We start from the raw sequence: 14492 nt of genomic DNA, 5'->3' as shown, positions 1-14492 counted from the left end.
GCTTACTTATTTATTTTGAGAGGAAGAGAGAGAGAGATACCATGCAGGGCGGGGCAGGGAGAGAGGGAGAGTGAATCCCAAGCGGGCTCTGCCCTGCCAGCACAGAGCCTGATACGGGGCTTGAATTCATGAACCGTGAGATCACAACCTAAGTCAATGTTGGAAGCTTAACCAACTGGGCCATCTAGGTACCCCTACGTTTTATTTTATTTTATTTTATTTTATTTTATTTTATTTTATTTTATTTTTATTTATTTTTATAATTTTTTTAACATTTATTCATTTTTGAGAGACAGAGAGAGATAGACTGTGAGCAGGGGAGGGGCAGAGAGAGAGGGAGACAGAGAATCCAAAGCAGGCTCCAGGCTCCGAGCTGTCAGCACAGAACCTGATGCGGGACTTGAACTCACAGACTGTGAGATCATGACCTGAGCTGAAGTCGGACGCTCAACCGACTGAGCCACCCAGGCGCCCCTACATTTTATTTTTTTTAATTAATTTTTATTTTATTTGAGAGAGAGGGGATGCACAAGCAGGGGAGAGGGGCAGAGAGAGAGAGAGAGAGAGAGAGAGAAAGAATCCCAAGCAGACTCCAGTGCAGAGCCCGACATGGGGCTCGAACTGATGAAACTGTGAGATCATGACCTGAACCGAAATAAGAGTTGGACGCTTAACTGACTGAGCCACCCAGGCGCCCCTGAATCCTTACATTTCAGGGGCGCCTTACCCGCCTCATCACTCCAATATCTAAACATGGGGAGGCAGTCTTTCATTAACTTATGTTGCTTTGCATTCTCCAAACACATAGGGAGAAGTCCATTCTCTTCTGAGAAGAGATAGGGCGGGAATTTGACTGGCCAGGACACACTACTTACTGTCCAGTGGGAAGCTGGACAAGACACCAGGACATTAGGAAACTAGAAGGAATTGGCAGAAGGGATACGACCAGGACTCTCAAGGTGACTACAGGAGTAGGGTCTTTAAAGGAACAATTTCAGATAAAATGAGGTCGCTAGGGTGGGCCCTAATCCAGTATATGTGGCGTCCTTATAAGAAGAAGAAATTGGGGCTCCTGGGTGGCTCAGTCGGTTAAGCGTCCGACTTCGGCTCAGGTCATGATCTCATGGCTTGTGAGTTCGAGCCCTGCATCAGGCTCTGTGCTGATGGCTCGGAGCCTGGAGCCTGTTTCAGATTCCACGTCTCCCTCTCTCTGCCCCTCCCCTGTTCACACTCTGTCTCTGTCTCTCCCAAAAATAAATAAACGTTAAAAAAATTTTTTTTTCAGAAGAAGAAATTGAGGGGCACCTGGGTGGCTCAGTTGGTTGAGCCTCTGACTTCAGCTCCGGTCATGATCTCATGGTTCGTGAGTTGGAGCCCTGCACTGGGCTCTGTGCTATCAGCAGAACCTGCTTCGAATCCGAATCCTCTGTCCTTCTCTCTCTCTCTCTCTCTCTCTCTCTCTCTCTCTCTCTCTCTGCCTCTCCCCTGCTTGCACTCTCTCTCTCAAAAAGAAAAAACACGTTAAAAAATGTTTAAAAAAATAAAAAGAAGAAGAAATTGAGACACAGACACACAGAGGGAAGACCAGGTAAGTTCACAGGGAGAAGACGGCCATCTACAAGCCAAGGAGAGAGACCTCTGCTGACACGTGATCTCAGACTTCCAGGCTCCAGAACTATGAGACAAACAATTCCTCACTTGTATGTCTTGATCTCTGAGTACTCGGTGTTGATGCCTTCCTGTTCCTGAGGCTTCAGCTTGGGAAATCGGAGGAAAGCATAGTGGAGTTCCTGTTCTTCTCCTGAAATGGGGCTAGTCCCAGCAGGAGCTGGGGGGTCTGCAGGGATGTCTGTCCAGACCCGGTGCCGATGCGCCTGAGTGGAAGGAAGAGGAGGAATTTGGAGCCAGTCAGCAGGGTCTGGGAGAAAGCAGCCAAGGGCCAGAAGGGGAAGGGCCCTGATGGAACTTTTATCATTCACCCATTCATTTATTTTTGAATGTTTAATAATTAAGGTTGGCCAGCCCTTAGTCGGTGTTTATCTTAACTGCATTACGTTTTTAAAATTTTTTTGTTTTTTTTTTTTAATGTATTTAGTTTTGAGGGAATGAGAGCAGGGGAGGGGCAGAGACAGAAGGGAACAGTGGGCTCCACACCAACAGCAGAGAGCTCAGTGAGGGGCTTGAACCCATGACCTGTGAGACCACAACCTGAACCAAAGTCAAAGTCAGGTGCTTAACCAACTGGGCCACCCAGGTGTCCCTACTTTTTTTTTTTTTAAAGGCTGGGAGAAGATATTATTATCACATTCATCACACAAATAGTAAAACCAAGGCTAAGAGAGATTATATACATACATTGTCCTAAAGACACCTATCTATATAAATGCACCACTGGGGCTCCTGGGTGGCTCAGTCAGTTAAGCATCGGATCTTGATTTGGGCTCAGGTCATGATCTCAGGGTCTTGAGATGGAACCCAGTGTCAGCAGGCTTTGTGCTCAGCACAGAGCCTGCTTAAGATTCTTTCCCTCCCTCTCTCTCTCTGCCCTTCCCCTGATCACTCTCTCAAAATAAAGTAAAATAAAATAAAATAAAATAAAATAAAGGCACCATTGAGCCAAGACTCAAAACCAATTCTTTCCAATGATAGTACCGTCCTTTGTCCAGCCAGTGTGTGAGGTGCAGTGCGTGGGGTGACAAAGAAAGCAGATAACAGATCCTGGTACCACACAGCTTATGGTTTCCTAGGAGAGGCAATTACTAAACAAATAGAAAACAAATACATTCCAAGTTCTACATCTGGGTTAGGAGACATTTAGAAATATGAAGCAAGGCCATGGATGACATATCCCGTTTCTGGACAAGCTCTAGAAGGTGGAGCAGAGGTCAGTTCCCGCAGTCAAGATGGCAACCAGACACCCTCGCCCACACCTGCTCCCTGCCCGTGACACCCTCAGGCGACAGCAGCAAGAAACAAGTTCTCACAGGGGCGCCTGGGTTACTCAGTCGGTTGGGCGTCCAGCTCTTGGTTTCGGCTCAGGTCATGATCTCGAAGTTTGTGAGTTCGAGCCTTGCATCTGGCTCCTCGCTGACAGCACAGAGGCTGCTTGGGATTCACTCTCTCCCTCTCTCTATGCTCTTCCCCCACTTGCAAACTCTAGCTCTCTTTCTCTCTCAAAAATAAATAAATAAGCTTAAGAAAAAAAAAAAAAAGAAGCCCTCACACAGGCGCTGAGAGAGGCAAAACGAGAAGTAATTCTCGGATTAAGAGGAAACTGTTGGGCATTTCTCTGGTCTCTGGGGACACAAGAGGGAATAAAACAATAGCTATAAAACAAACCGCTCTTAGGACTTATTTGCTAGAGGAGGTAACGACTCTGACTGTAGTAATGAATGCTGTGCTTACTCCGTGCCAGCTACTGTTCTAGACACTTCTTGTAACTACCCTCTATACTCTTAACATTCCCATGTCACCAAAAATAAACGGAGGTGTCTGCCACTTGCCCAAGGTCACCCAGTTTGTCCGTAGGGAAAGATGGGATTTGAATGCAGGAGTCCAGCTCGAGTCCATGCTTTGAACCACTATACTGTACTGACTACAAGAGACGTTCGCTTAAAGGAAAAAAATTGAGAATTTGAAGGTAAAGAAATGGAAGATCTATGTCGTGATTCACGACAAGATGGGGATTTAGCTCATGTTAAGGGTTCTGTTCCCCAAGATCCACCAAGGAGAAACAAGACAGGGAATTACGTAAACTAAACTTTTAAAATGATATGGGGGGGGGGCGGCGCACCTGGGTGGCTCAGTCAGTTAAGCGTCCAACTCTTGGTTTCGGCTCAGGTCAGGATCTCACAGTTCATGGGATCGAGCCCCATGTTGGGCTCTGTGCTGACAGCATGGAGCTTGCTTGGGATTCTCTCTCTCCCTCTCTCTCTCTCTCTCTGCCCCTCCCCTGCTTGTGCTCTCCCTCCCTTTTGAAGTAAATAAATAAACTTTAAAAAAAGATTTTGTGTGTACTTGTTCTACCAGTTACGGAGAGAAGAGTTTGAAATCATCAGCTACGATTGCCAGTATGTCTATTTCTCCTTGCTGTTCTGTCAGTTTTCAAGTATACTTATTTTGATGAATGGTGCTCTGTTATGGAAGGAATACATGTTTAGGATTTTTGTGTCTTTTCATGAAGTGATAGAAACCAGATAAATTAGTAAATATTGCATGATTCCTTTTTTTGTTTTCAGGGTTTTTTTTTTTAATGTTTATTCACTATTGAGAGACAGAGAGGGAGCATGAGCAGGGGAGGGGCAGAGAGAGGAAGACACAGAATCCGAACCAGGCTCCAGGTTCCAAGCTCTTAGCACAGAGCCTGACACGGGGCTAGAACTCACAAACTGCAAGATCATGACCTGAGCCGAAGTCGGACACATGATTGACTGAGCCACCCAGGTGCCCCTGCATGATTCCTTTTATATAAAGTCCCAGAAGGGACAAAAGTAATCCACAGTGATAAAAATCAGTGATTTCTGGAAAGGTTGAACTGACCGGGCAGGGGAACAAAGGAATTTAGGGACACGATGGAAATGTTCTACATCTTTTTTTTTAATGGCTTATTTCTTTTTAGTTTATTTATTTATTTTGAGAGCTAGAGAGAGAGCAGGGGAGGGGCAGAAAAAGAGAGAGAGAATCCCAAGCAGCTGATAGCACGGGGCTCGAACCCATGGGGCTCGAACCCATGAACTGTGAGATCATGCCCTGAGCCAAACCAAGAGTCAGACGCTTAACCACCTGAGCCTCTCAGGTGCCCTGGAAATGTTCCACATCTTGATCGAGAACATGGTTACAGGGCAAACACGTTTGTCAAAATTCACATTCAAATGGGTGCGTTTTATTATACGTAAAGTGCATATAATAAATGAGGTTGATATTTATCTACCATCGACAGTGGTAGATTTGAAGGATGCAAAATGGGAGTGATGCGCAAAATGTGACTTCGGGGTGCCCCAGTCTCTACCCTAGGGCTCGAGTCACCACTTCCCTACTCAGTGGGTCTCACCCACGCTAAGCTTGGGCCCTTACGCTTCTGGGTAACCAATGCCACAAGAAAAAGGCTAATATTCCAGGGGAATGCAATACTCTGACATAGGAGGCATAAATACCCCCCAACGAGCAACCGGATTATATCCCCACTCTATCAGAAGCACAAGGATTAGAGCAGTTGAGTCAATAATTTAAAACTGGAACTGGAGCAAGTGTTGGATGTTAAAAAGGGAAATGCTCGATTATTCGCTGAGGGTGGCTTCCAAAAGGCATAGGCTGGATAGGAGCTCGTGGTCTGTCACTCACCCCAGAGCCTGAGTCACCGGCTGGGTTCAAATCCATGATTTGCACTGGCTGGGCTGCTCTCTTCCTGAGGGTCTTCACTCTAAGGGAACAGCCCCGGGACTTTCAGTCTGGTTATTTGGGGCATGCAGCGGGCAGACCATCCCCTGCATCCCACGAAGAGCACAGAAGGAGGCAGGTGGGTGTGGGTCCAGTCTCCAAGTGCTTCCCCTAATCCAAGAGCCGGACCAGGGGCTGGGAAGAGAACCCAGGTTTGGCCCAATTGGCTACGGGATGCTTCACTCCACCACGCAGCCTCCTTCCCTGGCTCTTGGAGTTCCAACCAGCCCAAGTTCCTCTAGCTCGGGCTCTGTAAGATTCCATGACCTCATGCCCTTTCCACTCCAGGCCTCTCCCTCCATCCCTGGAGCCCACTCTCACCTGAAGATGAGACAAAGGCAGAGAGAAAATAGCAGGGTCATGATGCCCGCTCCCCCGACGGCTCCCAGGACGCCACTGGCCCTGGGTTCTGGCTTATCTGCAGAACATTTGAGTTCTGTGTAAGCTCCAGTTCCAATACATGACATCCTGTGTCCCCCCGCCACCCATCACATGGCATTCCATTGCCCTGTGCACGCTGGACCGGCCCCTTCCCCTAGCCTCAGGACTAAAGATCTTAAGCCTACAACTGCTCCATTTGGGGCCCTAGGTGCCTCCCTGCCCCAGCCCCATCTCTCTGAAGCTCTTGGGGGCTGAATTTTGTCCCCTGCCAAATTCCTATGCTGAAGTCCCAGCCCTCTGGTACATCCCTCCACCCTCACAATGTGACTTTCCTTGCAACAGGGTCTTTACAAAGGTAATCAAGTTAAAATGGGATCGCTAGGGTGGGTCCTAACCCAATATGACTAGTGTCCTCATAAAATGGGGACACAGACGCGCACCCAAGAGGGTGCCAGGGAAACGTGAAGGCGGAGAAGGGGTGATGCTTGCACAAGCTGAGGAGCATCAAAGATTGCCAGCAAACACCAGAAGCCAGGGGGAGGCTGGAACAGGTTCTCACAGTCTCAGAAGGAACTGATCTGTGGACACCTTGATTCTATCCAGAACTGGGAGACAGTAAATCTCCATTGTTTGAACTGCCCAGTTTGAGGGACTTTGTCACAGCTTCCCTAGCAAGGGATGTAGTGCAAGGACCAAGCTCCTAGTCCTCCAGGTAACACCCCCCACCCACCCCACCTCCCCACAGCCCCCAGACCTGGCCGCAGCACCAGGACGGCGGTGCTCTGGGCCCCGTGCTCATTCCGGGCCTCGCAGCCGAGTCTGAGGTCAGAGCCCAGCGGCCCCCTGAGGCTCAGGGAACTGTTGGCCCAGGGCCCCTCGGAGCTGGAGGTGACGGTCCAGGAGGCGTCGCTGTGGTTCCCCTCCAGCAGCCCCTCCCCCAGCCGCCAGCGCAGGGCACGGGCGGAGCAGGTGCAGCCCAGCCCCTCGCCCTCCCAGGAGCAGGAGGGGCCGAGCAGCCGCGGGGGGCCTGCAGGGGGGGGGGAGGGGCAGGGTCAGCGACGCCTCTGCTCCCCAGGCTCCGGGCGTCTCGCACCCCCCACCCTGGGGGTCCCCACACTCACAGACCACAGAGAGAAGCAGGGAGACGTGCTGGGAGCCCAGCGAGTTCTGAGCTCGGCAGGTGAGGACTCCTTCCTCCGCAGCCCCGACTTGAGGCAGCTCCAGGATGTGGGTCCTGTACATGGGGGTGGCATTCAGGGCAGGGGACCCCCGGAACCAGCTCAGCTCGGCGGGGGGGTTGCCGGCAGCAGCACAGAGCAGCCGCAGGTCCTGGCCCTCCCGGATGAGAAGGTTCGAGGTGTTTTGCAGAGTCTCTAGGGCTTTGGGGGAGAGAGATGCAGAGAGGGAGAGAGGAGTTGGGTGAGGCCGGTGACTCTCTCCTCTTGTGATGTCCACACTCGCTCTGAGGAGGGGACTGGCAGAGTCCAGGCAGCAGGCCTGCAGTCGAGACCGGGATGGTTTGCCCGGGAGCTGCCCCCACCGTCCAGCAGATGGAGGCCCGAGGGCTGAGACAGGGGATACATATGGTGCACAAACATTAACTTCAGGGAGTCCAAGTTTGTGCAGGCCTCTGGCCGGCCCACCGCTCCCTTTGTCTGAACTCAGTGTCCGGCTTCTTGTATGTGTCTCAGGCCTGTTCCTGGCCAGCAGAAGCTTGAGAGCCAAGTAGGGCTGTCCTGGCAGAGCCCGGGTTTCACCTCAGCCCCGGAGAAAAGAGGTTCTTTCCTACCTATTCTGTTTCCTTGGAAGATCCTGATGGCCGTGTTCTGTGGAGCATCTGGACAGAAGGATGAGGCTGCCTCGGCATTCATGGCGACGGAGGAGTGGGTGGTGGGCCATTCCCCCAGGACCCGGGGCCACAGATAAGGGGATTCCCTTCCCGCTTAGCTACCAAGACCCCACTGTTAAACCACAGCCTAGCTCTGCCCTGGCCCCACCCCTCAGGCACCTGGGTGCTCCTGGCCCTCCACTCACAGGTGACATTGAGCTGGATGGTCCTTTCCACCATCACACCAATTGCAGGGAATTGCACTTGACAGGTGAGGTTGGTGCCGTGGTCCTGGGGCCGTGGGGTGAGGGTGAGCACTGAGGAGAGGCGCGTCCTGGGACCCAGAGAGGTGAAGGCGGCTGACGTCCAGGAGAAGATGGGGGGCATTCCCCGCTCGCAGGCCCAGGGCACAGAGCAGTTCAGGTTCCCGGGGCGGCCGGACTCCAGGGTCCCCGGGGTAAGGATGTGAGGTGTGTGGGTCAGAGCTGGTGAGGACAGACACAATGTTGGGGCCCCTCGGTGTTTTGTCAGCCCGCCCCAGTGTCTTGTCATGCCCGTCTCCACTCCACACCACCCCCAAAAGGCACAGAACCTTCATTTTTCCATCTCTGATGCCCCACACCCTGGGGTCTTTCCCTGGGCCCCTCCCATACCTGTCACATTCAGAGAAAGCATATTATATAGATATGAGTGTGTTTCGACACGTAAGAAGTAAGTCCCACTGTCCCCCATGTTGACATCTGTGATGTACAGGGAGCAGTCCTTGGTCTGGGGGTCCCCAAGGAGGAAGAACCGGCCCTGGGTCCTCTCATGCAGCTTCCTGTCTGGTTTGTGGCCACTGGAGGATCGTAGTAAACATTTGCCCCTTTCTGGAACCAAGATATGGGGATGAATCCAAAGCTAAACCAGGGCAAAAAAAATTTGCAGCGCACGTGGACACACAAGCCCTCCTGGACAGTCACGGACTCCTGTAGCTCCAGCTGGTAGCCCAGAACCCGAAGCAGGGGCCCTGGAGAGAGAGGAAAAGACTCAGCTCGGAGCTTCGATGCCTCCCCCAAATGGGGTTCCCTCTCCCCTCAGTTCACTCACCTCCACACAGCAGCAGCAGCCACAGCGGCATCCCTCTGTCATGCCCTGGGACAGTTTGCCTTCTGTGGCCCCTCTGACAGAGAAAGGAATCCGTGGGCTGTGGGAGGACAGAGGAAGTTCAGACAGGAAGCCTGTGGTAGGTACAAGAGGCCACAAACCTAGAAAAGAGAACTTCAGACTCACAGTCAGCTGTGATTAATCTTTGAGATAATCTGGTCCCCTTTCTGCGTGGGGCAGGCGGGTCCTGAGACTCAGAGGAGGCAAGGGTCTTGCTCAAGTAAGGCAGTAAGGAAGGACAGGAGCCCCCAAGCCCTGCCTCCTGGGCTCATGCCCAGTTGTCTGTAGCCGAGAGCTGTTAACTGGACAGGAAGCTGGTCCTGAAGTCAGGTGCGGCCACTCACCGCTTGGAAATAAATAATAGTCATGTAAACCAGTATAACTAAAACTAATATAATACTGCATGTTAACTATACTGGAATTAAAAGAAAAGAAAAAAAATCAATACTCGAAAGACGAGTCGATGGTGCTTTATTCAGGAAGCTGGCAACCTGGGAAGACGGCACAGGAAAAGGGAGGGGAGCTGAGTGCAGGAGAAGCAGGTGCCCAAGTGGTTAGTCATGGACCTGATACATGACCCTGAACAGACTGGCTGGCATCCATGGCAGCTGTCTTCGAATGGAGTCCCGCCTCTCTTCTGGGAAAGTCTGGTCCTTCACTCCTCAAGGTCAGTGAGCTGCAAACCTCAAAGAAAGCAAGCTAGTTCTGGTACAGATAAAGGGTCTGAAGTCAGCAAGCAAGGAGTGCATAAGCTTGAAGCAAGTTCACCCTTCCAGCAGGTCGGAGTGTTGTTACAATCCCACCTGGCCAGCCCCTCCGGAGAGTCAGAGCCTCGGGACCCTCGTGGAAGTGCCCTCCTCGGGATGGGTCTCAGGCTAGCCTACATAGTGTAAGAGGTATGAAAGAGTCGTCATCTGGACAAGTAACACACACCCTCACTTATATCGTTCATTCATTCATTCACTCACAAACTATCATAGAAATAAAAAAAAGGACAGATTTGAATCAGTCCTGACCCTCAACTAGTTCAAGCAGTGGGAGAAGACAGACAAGCTTGAGCTTTATCTGAAGGCAATGGGGAGCCATGGAAGGTTCTTGAGCAGGAAAGGGGCAGGATCATATAGTAATCAACATGATCCCTCTGAGGCCAGTGTAGGGAAGAGCCGGAAGGGAGAGGCTGGAGGCCAAAAGGTCAGAGAGGAAACTGTTGTGACTTTGGGGAAAAGGAAAACCCAAGCCCACGTGGAGACAGCAGCCTTGGTGATGGAAGCAAGAGTGATTTAAGACACTTTCAGGAACTGAAAATGAAAGACAGGTGCGGTGGGTGGGGGAGGGACTACTGGAGTGACTCCCGGAGCCCCACCCCAACTTCACCCTGACTTGGAGCTCTGAGACCCCACCTCTGCCCTGAGCAGCAGAAACTCCACCTGTATCACTGCCCCAGAGCAGTCTTTCTTCCCTACCTGCGCCATTTCCTACCAGGGCCCAACAGCGAGATTCTTATCAATATTTGGACCAGAGAATGACACCATGTTCTAATTCAATGGTGGGAAGGGGCTGGTTTTAATCCTTTGTTTGGATCCACAGAGGGGTGGTGAGGGGAGGCTGTCCGTGGGCTTTCTTCTCCTTCCTCAAGCCAGGTCTCTGGCCAGGCATCAGGTCACATAGGCCCTCGGGGACCCAGGTGTCCTGACCAGCAACAGTAGTAGGTGCTGAGCCAGGTGGTGGCTGAGCTTAGCTAAGCGAGATACCTAAGTAGGCAATTGAAGCAACAATGAGTCGAAATGAAAGGTAACAACAAGGCCTTTAATCACACACTGCGATGGTATATTGTACAAGCAAGAAGCTAAATCGGAGAAAGCACCCCCCGCTTTCCATTTCCTCCCCCCCAGAGAAAGGTGGTTGGGGGCTAAAGGGAAAAAAATATGATTGTCAAGGAAAAAATTATTTGTGACACTTATTAAGGAAAGGTAAAGACTGTATTTGGGGCCACAGGAACCACCACAATAGGGTGTGGCAGGAGGGGAGAGAGGCCAGTACTCCACTCTGAATACAGTAAGGAAAAGTGGGAATTTATCACCAAGGAGTAGGGGGTGGGTCAGTGGAAGGAGAATTACTGAGAGGAAATGACTGCAAGGGATGGGGGTGGGGAGCTAGGGGTAGCAAGTGCAGAGTCTGGGTGGGGAAAGTGTCTTCAAGTTTTCCTCCTCCTTCCCCCATCAGGAGGCCTCAGTGGAGGCACCTGAAGAACCCAGATAAAAAGAGGTAGGAATGAAGGCAGCTGGCCTAGGGTGCAAAGCTTATGACCAGCCAGAGATATCTGAGTCCTTGACGGGAGGAACTCCCTTCTGGGATTTTGATGCACTGGCTGTCACCAAGTCTGGAGTGGGGAGGGCAGCTTCCCAGCCCCCCACCCCCACCCGCAGGGGTCTGCCCTCCAGGTAAAGCCTTCATATTTGCCTATGATCAGGCCTGGAAAATCACATACATGCTTTAACCATGGGCTGACCTTCTCAGATGGTTCTGTCCATCACAGACCTAGGGAGGTCACCTGATGTGTAGTGCTGGGGTTGTGATCTTGGGATCTGAAGACATGAATGAGTACTCAGGGGTGGGGGTCTTGGGGTCTGGGGAGGAGAGAAGCATCCTCTTACGCAAGCTCCTGGCAAAGTGCTAATTATATTCTGAATTGACTCTGCACTACATGTTAGAAGGGTGTAGACTTGGGGCATCTGGTACAAGCTGGAGAAGATGAAAAGACTCAGACCCTGGAGTGTGATCCTGGGTACAACCTCTACAGTGTCCTCTCCTTCTATGAGCCTCAGGGCTCTGTACACCTTCCCCACCCTCTAGATAAGGAGATGAGTTCCCATCTCTGGGGTTCTTTCCTGGGGAGTTTTGGCTGTTTGTCATGTTCAGAGACAGTCTCATATATTGGAAGCCATATTTCTCTATCCTTTCCTTTTTTTTTTTTTTTTTTTTTTAGTAATCTCTACACAGGGGTGGCTGGGTGGCTCAGTCAGTTAAGCATCTGACTCTTAATTTCCGCTCAGGTCATGATCTCACAGTTCATGAGTTCCAACCCCCTCATTGGGCTCCTCACTAAGAGTGCAGATTAAAGAAGTAATCTCTACACCCAACATAGGGCTCAAACCCACAATCCCGAGATCAAGAGTTGTATGCTCCACTAACTGAGCCAGCCAGGCGCCCCCATATTTCTGTATCCTAAACTATTTCCACTCATCTGAATTTGGGGAAATCTGATGCTCAGAGACCAACTGGGGGCCCCTCCAAGAGGAGGTTCTCACTTTTTGGTTTTGATAGGGTCTGTGGCCAGAGAAGGATTATGATGTTTTTCGGATCTGAAGGTGTGTGTGGATGGGTCAAAGTCGGTCCAGAATGGGATAGGAGTCACAGGCCTCCTTCACTGTCACTGATGGAAGGATACAAATCATACTTACACCATCCTCCGGGACCATGGTAGCAAGCAGAGTGTCTGACCACAGCCCCATTCAGACCTCTTCCTCAGACCTCTCTTGCCCTCACAGTTGTGGCCACCACAGCAGCATTGGCATCTCTGGGATGCAGAGAATAGTCTAGATAGATTCCCTTAACACTTTATGATTATCCTCTCCCAGCTTGGAGGGGGAGGCATCTGAGGGATGGTAGAAGGGGAGGATGCTTTCTGGATTCAATGGATGGTTTCTGTCCCCAGCTTCTCCCTTCAACAGGGAGACCTCTCTCTCCCTCAGGCCACTGCAGAGGAAGTGAAAGTGGAGCCCTTAACTCTCTGAACCACATTGTGTGTGGGGGGGGCAGGGGGTTTCCTTCCTCCTGTGCCCCAGAACCCTGCCTCTCAACTTCTGAAGACCAGTCCACTTCCTTCAAGAGAGATGTGGAGTTTAAATGTCTGTTTTCCCCAGATAGGTTTCTGGGAGACCCTCTTTTTTTTTTTTTAATGTTTAGTTTTGAAAGAGAGAGAGCTTGAACAGGATAGAGAGAGGGAGACAGAGGATCTGAAGCAGGCTCTATGCTGCCAGCAGAGAGCCTGATGTGGGGTTCAAACCCACAGATAATGAGATCATGACCTGAGCTGAAGTCAGAGGCTTAACTGACTGAGCCTTCCAGGCGCCCCTCTTGGAGACTCTCTTATGAAGATGGAGGAACAGAACACCAAGACACTCCTGGGAACAAATCCTCTCCATGTCAGACCCACCCTGGAGACCTCAGGAAGTACTGGCTGAACTGTTGAATTCGTCTGCAGGGATAGAGGTTGGGACTGAGCCTGGAGCCCTGACTCCAGCTCCAGACTTGAATCTGTAGCCTGGGTTCAGGGTGAGGTAGAATTTGTGACTGGGTCTTTACCTCTTCTCACATTTCCCTTGAGCTCTGCACATACAGAATCTCTCTCCCCCTTTCCCCCACACTCTTCCAGGTGCCACAATTCCTCTCCTCCATGGAGGCTCACTTAGCTTCCCAGTCTCCCATGGACAGTGCTCCATCTCTGAGGTCACAGAACTCTTCCCAATCTAAGCAAGGTCCCACATGTGCCTAAACACTTTGAATGTCTTCGTTGGCTCCCAAAGACAATGCCTCAGTCAGCTCCTGATATTCCATTCCTTCATTTATCTGACAGACACAGAGGCATATTTTTAAACCATCTTTCAGGATTTGGGACACAGCTAGAATCAGGAAAGGGTGGTGAGTCTTGTTCTCAGTCCTCCAGAGCTCCATTTGGGTATTGGCCAGAGACTGAGCGAGAGAGAGAGAGAGAGAGAGAGAGAAGAAGAAGAAGAAGAAGAAGAAGAAGAAGAAGAAGGAGGAGGAGGAGGAGGAGGAGGAGGAGGAAAGAGGGACACGTGGAGAGGAAGAGGGGGAGAGAGACAGGAGGGGGGAGGGAAAGAGAAGGGGGGAGGGAAAGGGGGAGGAAGAGATCAGCTTATTGGGGAGAGAATCCCTTCCTGTCTGTAAGAGGTGAGGAAGAGAATAAAGGTTTATCCCAGACAAGGAGGGATCTCTGAAGAGATTGGGGGTCGAGTTGGCCCCTAGAGGCAAGAAACCAAGGGCATGTGAGCAGTCCCACACGAAGGGTATGACTGACCCTAAGGCCCTAATTTTCCGGCGGTGGCAAGGAGTCTAGGAAGGGCAAAGCTAGACTGGAGCGGGGGTGGTGGGCACCTATCCCGTTCAAATCCGTCCGCAAGCCTCTCTCAATTCTCCCAGCACCTGCCCACCGGGGAGCGCGCTCTCCCGCCCAAAGCTGGATGTGGCGCTGTCCGTGGTGCTGAAGCAGGATGCGGTCCCGAGTTCAGGAATATCTGGGCGGTGTGGAAGGGTCTCAGGCCAGGAAAGCTGCTGAGTCAGGACTGGGCCCACCTAGGAGTGAGAAAACCAGGGAGGAGCCGGCCCCTCTCCCTCCTCTTTATTTGCCCCGGAGAATGTCTGGTGGGCTCTGCCAAGCCGCTGAAATCGAAGCTCCTAGCAGCCCATCTCTAGACATCGTGTTCTGTGAGAAAAATAAAGGCCCCTTGGGGCACCTGGGTGGCTCAGTCGGTTAAGCGGCCAACTTTGGCTCCGGGCATGATCTCAGGATTCATGGGTCCGAGCCCCGCGTCTGGCTCTGTGCTGATAGCTCGGAGCCTGCTTCAGATTCTGTCTCTCTCTCTCTCTCTTCCCTTCCCCTGTTCATCTCCCCCCCCCC

The 14492-nt window shown here is 51.4% G+C and overlaps 1 protein-coding gene across 1 annotated transcript; it reads right to left on the bottom strand.

Moving 5' to 3' along the window:
• Positions 1–1253: 1253 nt before the first annotated feature.
• SIGLEC6 (sialic acid binding Ig like lectin 6) lies at positions 1254–8842 on the bottom strand. The gene is given in 10 exon segments (XM_049621521.1): positions 1254–1874; positions 5341–5419; positions 5758–5854; positions 6572–6844; positions 6939–7196; positions 7607–7654; positions 7852–8130; positions 8299–8478; positions 8481–8654; positions 8735–8842. Coding segments are annotated over 10 exon segments (1599 nt in total). The 5' UTR covers positions 8766–8842; the 3' UTR covers positions 1254–1694.
• Between the last annotated feature and the right edge of the window lie 5650 nt (positions 8843–14492).

This window comes from Panthera uncia (genome assembly GCF_023721935.1).
Source record: "Panthera uncia isolate 11264 chromosome E2 unlocalized genomic scaffold, Puncia_PCG_1.0 HiC_scaffold_19, whole genome shotgun sequence".
NCBI classification, from domain to species: Eukaryota; Metazoa; Chordata; class Mammalia; order Carnivora; family Felidae; genus Panthera; species Panthera uncia.
This window is presented reverse-complemented; position numbering and strand designations above follow the sequence as displayed.